The sequence below is a fragment of the Hydra viridissima genome, unplaced genomic scaffold (genome assembly GCF_058129835.1).
Source record: "Hydra viridissima isolate aposymbiotic clone 2 unplaced genomic scaffold, HvirCarnegie_v1 scaffold_9, whole genome shotgun sequence".
Taxonomy (NCBI): domain Eukaryota; kingdom Metazoa; phylum Cnidaria; class Hydrozoa; order Anthoathecata; family Hydridae; genus Hydra; species Hydra viridissima.
Genome location: NW_028324308.1, coordinates 1486013 through 1491859, shown reverse-complemented (window position 1 = coordinate 1491859; position 5847 = coordinate 1486013). Strand labels below are relative to the sequence as shown.

At 28.1% G+C, this 5847-nt stretch overlaps 1 protein-coding gene across 1 annotated transcript; it reads right to left on the bottom strand.

Annotated features, from left to right (window-relative positions):
* Positions 1-2144: 2144 nt before the first annotated feature.
* Positions 2145-4170, bottom strand: LOC145186101 (zinc metalloproteinase nas-36-like). The gene is made up of 7 exons (XM_090099145.1): positions 4015-4170; positions 3728-3871; positions 3175-3292; positions 2924-3042; positions 2714-2785; positions 2358-2578; positions 2145-2265 (listed from the first exon to the last, which is right to left on the bottom strand). Exons 1-7 carry the CDS (start codon positions 4079-4081, stop codon positions 2260-2262), a joined length of 747 nt encoding a protein of 248 aa, XP_089955271.1. The 5' UTR covers positions 4082-4170; the 3' UTR covers positions 2145-2259.
* Between the last annotated feature and the right edge of the window lie 1677 nt (positions 4171-5847).

The following is a 5847-nucleotide window of genomic DNA, read 5'->3' as shown; positions in this document are numbered from 1 at the left end:
AGTTTTTTTTCATTTTGTTTAGTAAATCCTTTCATAATCTTAATTTATCCACCCCAAATCCACGTATATTCGCGGTAAGAAATCCACGTATATTCGCGGTAAGAATTAATCTTTTGATTGTCATTATTTTTAACGATCGCCAATATAATAAAAAGTTTCAATACATAACTTTTCACTTTTTCACGGTTGAATAATTTTTGACAACTATCCTATTAGATTTCCTATAACCATACTACATTAATGTTTTAGTAGATAATGTTACTTGTATATTACAGGAAATACTGAAGTCGTCAAGTAAAGCGATTTCAAGTATGTTTATTATCAATTTTGAACAATAATTTATTATTCGATATTTAAGTTCTTATCGAATAATAAATCATTATTCAAAATTGACAATAAACATTTAAACAAGCTTCTATTAGTATATGATGGCAAAACTGTGTTTCTTAAACCTATATTTGATATACTAAAACAAGTTATACAAGTTAAAAAATATATATAGTTTTAAACTTCCCACGATTCTACTTTGTTTCGATATAAACTGCTGTTAAAAAATGACGGAAAGTAAGGTTTTTATGGATTCATTAACATTTGTATTTCTAAATAACTCCCTATACGGCAGCATACATGTTACATGTTAACTAACTGAAGAAAAAAAAACTCATTGGAACTCGGTGGAACCTTTTTAAGATGATATTTAAACCAAAAAAATATGCATATATTCTTTTTTATTTAAGGAAATGCTTTTAATTTGAATAAGAAAATGAGATTTAAACTTTTTTTTTAAGTTTATATTTGAAATATATTAAGTTAAAAGATTATCTTAAAAGTAAATATAGACTTTTATTTAGATTAAAAAGTCGCCATTCTAACCAAATAAAAATCTCTCATTTTTAAAATTTTTTTGAAAATGAATATATAAATTATATATAAATAAATATATAAATATATTAAATTTTTAAACTTCTTTTAACTATAAAATATATATTAAAAAAATAAGTTTTATGAAAAAAAAGTTTTTACGTTTTAAATAAAAAATTATTGTAATTTAATATATTTACAAAAACGTTGTGAGGGGTTTAATGCCATTTTTTTGTTGCCGTTTTGAGTCACTGTGCGTCGTCGTGTTATACAGTGCTTTGGGTTCTGCCAATTAATTACTTTTAGTCACTAAATTCCTTTTTTGTCGGAGTCGTTTTTTTTAAAAAAATTCCGACAGAATAATTCCGATATGTCAAAATTGAGCTAAAAAAACGTCCATTTAATGCAATAAAGCTCGGATTCTGTAAAATTTTCTCACGGATTTTAAATTTTCCGACTGAATCTCTATGTTTCTTCAGAATTTACAAAAAGTATCGGAATTCCGTCTACATTTCGGAATAATGTTCGGAATTTTTTCGAATAGAAATTATTTTGGTAAGAAAGTTCAATCTTGTGAAAATAACAACTTGTGTCAAATATTGAACTTTCGCAGTTTCGATTTTTCACGAATCGAATAAAAATTTAATTCGAATTTTAAAAGTTCGACTCATTTTTGAATTTCTTCAAATTTCGGTCGAATCTGTACTGCCAATCTTGCTTCAACTGTTTTCATCGATAACATAATATAAAAAACTGCAAATTTGATAAAAAAAAAAACAAACTATAAAATATGACGATTATAGCAAAAAGGTACAACCTCTTACTGCTAAGATATCTAAGATGAGTGAGATTGCTCATAAGTTAATTAGATTTTAAACAAAAGCAAATGGTTTTTCAAAACAAATGTGATTGATAAAACTTCAAAGTTTGACAGACATCTAAAAAGTTGACAATGATTGAAAATACTGAAAAAACCATCAAAAAATAATCTATGCTAAAAAATTCGAATTTCCTACTGATTGTATTTCTTCGCGGAATTCCAAAGGCAAAGTAATTTTTTTAAAATTCCAATTATCAAATTCCGATCCAACGGAATTCGGAATTTCGGGAACCAAAGCACATTTTTTTGTTTTTCGTACAAAGTATTTACATATCAATTTAAATAATATAATTCTGTTTGATAATGCAAAGTAATAGATAATTGCTCACTCCTGTTTACGGTCCGCACAAATCCCTACGCCCCTCCCTTCCCTCCTTAATTCCTCTCGAAAAAATTCTAAAAATTTTAGACATATTTTCATTTTTTATTAATGAAAAGATTTACAGAAACTTTTATTTCAACCATTTTTAATTTTGATGATTGTTAACCAATGATCTTTTTTGGAGCAGCACTTTTCTTTACGACTGAAAAAAAAAAAGTGAAGACATCGAAGTCAATCAAATCAATGCAGATTCTAAAGTTAGTAAAATCAGATTATTAAATAGAAAATACTTACACAATACATTAAATTGATTTGCTTTATATCCCAGTCGCTAAAGTTATTTACATCATCATTGTGGTCAATGAGATATTGCAACTTTGGGTCCTTTGTTATCATAGTTCTGTAACGTCTATCAATGGCAAAAGCAGTTGATCCGTAGTGCATAATTGATTTCAAGTCATAAGGAGTATTCAAAGAGTTGATATCATACTCAAGTTGGAAATTAAAGTACATATCTATAAGAAATTACATATCTATAACAAAGTAGATATCTACAACAAAGTAAGTTTATTTATATCTACGGCTTTAATTTGTCTTTTTATTTGTTTAAATGCGTTTCTACGTGATTACTAAAAGTTCGTATTTCGTACCTTTGTCGATGTTACTTTTTACAATAGTGATGTATCTGTCTCTATCTGGCCGATTTTGTTCGTGGTACAATCCTTTTAAAGAAAGAAGAAGAATTTTGCATACCTTTGCTAGACACTTTATATATCACCAACCATCAATAACTTTCTTTCAAAAGTAGTCATTTTTTAGAGTATTGACAAGTTTCTCATTTAAAAAAATTACACAGTTACCAATACTATGCCCCATCTCATGAAGAGCAGTCCCGACTGATTCACAACCTGTTCCAATTGAAATATCATTTCTTTGATTCAAAAAGGGGTTAGATTCGTAGCCAACTGGGGAAAAGCATCTTTAAAGATATTTTTTTTTTGAATTAGGCATTTTAAGTATTTTTTTAAAACTCTCTTATGATGTTAATATAATTAAAGAAATATAAAAAAATTATGGAGATTTAAAAGTCATTAAAAAAAAAACAACTTACCCGTCTCCTTTGAAGAAGCTAATGTAAGCTCGTTCAGTTGTTCGGGGGAAAAACCTCAAGCATGAAACTGAGTGGTATACTTTTATGGCAGCTAAAATTGCATTTCTTGCTTGTGGACCTTTTAAAAAAATTTTTTGCATAAAAATCTCAAAATTTTTCAAAAAAATTAGAAGAGTAACACCGCACAAAACACTGAACAAAAGTACAAAACACAGAACAAAAGTACAAAATACAGAACAAAAGTAAAAAATACAGAACAAAAGTACAAAATACAGAACAAAAGTACAAAATACAGAACAAAAGTAAAAAATACAGAACAAAAGTAAAAAATACAGAACAAAAGTAAAAAATACAGAACAAAAGTAAAAAATACAGAACAAAAGTAAAAAATACAGAACAAAAGTAAAAAATACAGAACAAAAGTACAAAATACAGAACAAAAGTAAAAAACGCAAAACAAAAGTACAAAATACAGAACTTAAACATTAAAAGAAAGTAAAAACAATAGAAAAGTAACAAAATACGATACTAAAAGTAACGCTTAACTTTCTACCTAATGAACTTTGAATGACGTAAGGAATCCTTCCATTGGGCCACCTTCTACTTTTATGCGATCCATACGATAGTGTATTGTTACTTGTTAGAGCAGCAATGTGATCTGGTGACAAAACCATATCTCCTCCGTACAAATTTCGGTCTAATATAAAATTCTCCATACTTTAAGTAGTAATCAAGATAAAATAAAAATCAAGCAAACAAAAGAAAGTGAAAAATATTTTATGATTTTGGGAGAAACGGGGTTTTGGGAGAAGCGGGGTTTTTTAACTCGAATTAACATACTCTCCATGGCTTTGTTCCATGCTGATACCAACCCAAGGAAAAAAAACAATAGTCCTCCTGTTAACATTTTAAAATCCCTCCTTAAGAAACGATATTTATGTCGGTTACTAATGCTGTGTTACTGTTATGTCGGTTACTGGTGCATATATACTTTGAATTATTTGATCAGGTTCGTTGACTTGTGCACATCGACGCAGGTGGATAAATAGAATCGTAAAATAAAAGTAACTAAATTTGCCCAGTTGGTTTAACAAAATATTTCCATGTGTTGGATGTTCCTTAAAATGCGTCGGATGTTCCTTAAAATGTATGACAGCAAAAAGTCGACTGTTTTAAAAATAAAAGTCGAAAGCAGCTGCAAAAACGCATTATATAAAAGATTATGATTGCATTTTGATGAGGATAGTACTTAATATTCTTCTGAGAACCAAATAAGCTAAATTCATGGACATGACTAGTGACCATGGACTACATTATATTCAAATAAACCTCAAGTCTTCATTAAAATGGCAAAAGTAAATTGCGATAAAATTAAATGAGCTTAATGTTCTTTCTGTAAATTACCATCCCACTGCCACATTATCACTTGCATTTGCTATTGTGGCCTTAGTTATAGCTTTAAATATTACCACAAAATCTTTCTTACGAGTTCTCTAAAGCGTTAAGAGAAGTAGGTAACCTTGTTTAATGGCACCTCATTGTCAAATCTTTATACTTTAATCAACTAACCACATGCAAATTACGAAAATGGTCAAGTATATTCTTTAGCAATTAATTAAAGTGTTTCTCAGATTGTTAAACAAAATATTTGAACCCGAAAGAAACAACTTCGGGTATTGAAAAAATGGAATCGTTTAAAATGGTTTTTCGTTTTGTTTTTGGGTAATTTAAAAAGTTAATTAATCCGTGCAAGAACTAAAAATAAATTTACACATTTCCAAGACATAAAAAAAGGGTTTACAAAAACAACTCTAAAAGATATTTAAAAACAACTTCAATTAAAACTTAAAGGTTTGTTTTTTAATTTAAAAAGAAGGCTAAGTAAATGAATAAGTTAATAAATAAACAAAACACAATATCAAAGAAAAAAGTGTTTATGCGGATAAACTTTCTTGAAGTAACGTCGAAGTTACTTCACAGATTGCCGCCATAAGAAGACTTAAGAAATTAATTATTAAAAATAAAAAAACGCCAACCTTTTTTACGATAAGTCGTTGACATATTCTCTTTATATAAGAAGAGCTACCGCATGCTTGACCAAAGCTAAACATTTGTTTCGGGTCAAATGTGACAATATGCAAAAACAACGGTTTGGATTGTTATAAAGTAAAAGTCGCGTTTCAAACGCTTCAAAAGCCTTCTACTTAAAAAACCGATGACAGGTCAACTTCATGTTGCCTGAATTGAATGACTTCATATCGGTTAAACACAATACCCTTTTTAACAGTTTCAAACAAATACCCTTTTTTTACAGTTTCAACAATTTTCAAGAATTTATATTTGTACGTAAATCTACATTCATGCATAAATTTATATTCATACATAAATTGTACTCTTAAATAAATATATATTTATGCATAAAATTATATTTATGCATAAGTTTTGTTGGTTATTTAAAAAAAAAAAAGAATTTAATTGAATGGTATTGTTGCGCAACATTTGAAAAAATTTTAAAAATTACAGAGGTAACCGATGTCATCGCAAATATTTTATTGAAATTCAAAACTTTGTTAAAACGCAAACGGCTTGATGTTGTTGCATGTGTTTGGATTGATAAATCCTTTTCTGGCAAACAGCCGATATAAAAAATCGAAAACTGTTACTAACAATAAA

Excerpts from the sequence above, each read along its gene's own strand:
- LOC145186101 (XM_090099145.1), bottom strand. The coding sequence starts at position 4,081 with ATGTTAACAGGAGGACTATTGTTTTTTTTCCTTGGGTTGGTATCAGCA. Across the intron at positions 3,293-3,727 it reads CGTCATTCAAAGTTCATTAG|GTCCACAAGCAAGAAATGCA; the intron begins GTAGAAAGTTAA and ends TTTTTTTAAAAG. Across the intron at positions 2,579-2,713 it reads AAAAAGTAACATCGACAAAG|ATATGTACTTTAATTTCCAA; the intron begins GTACGAAATACG and ends AATTTCTTATAG.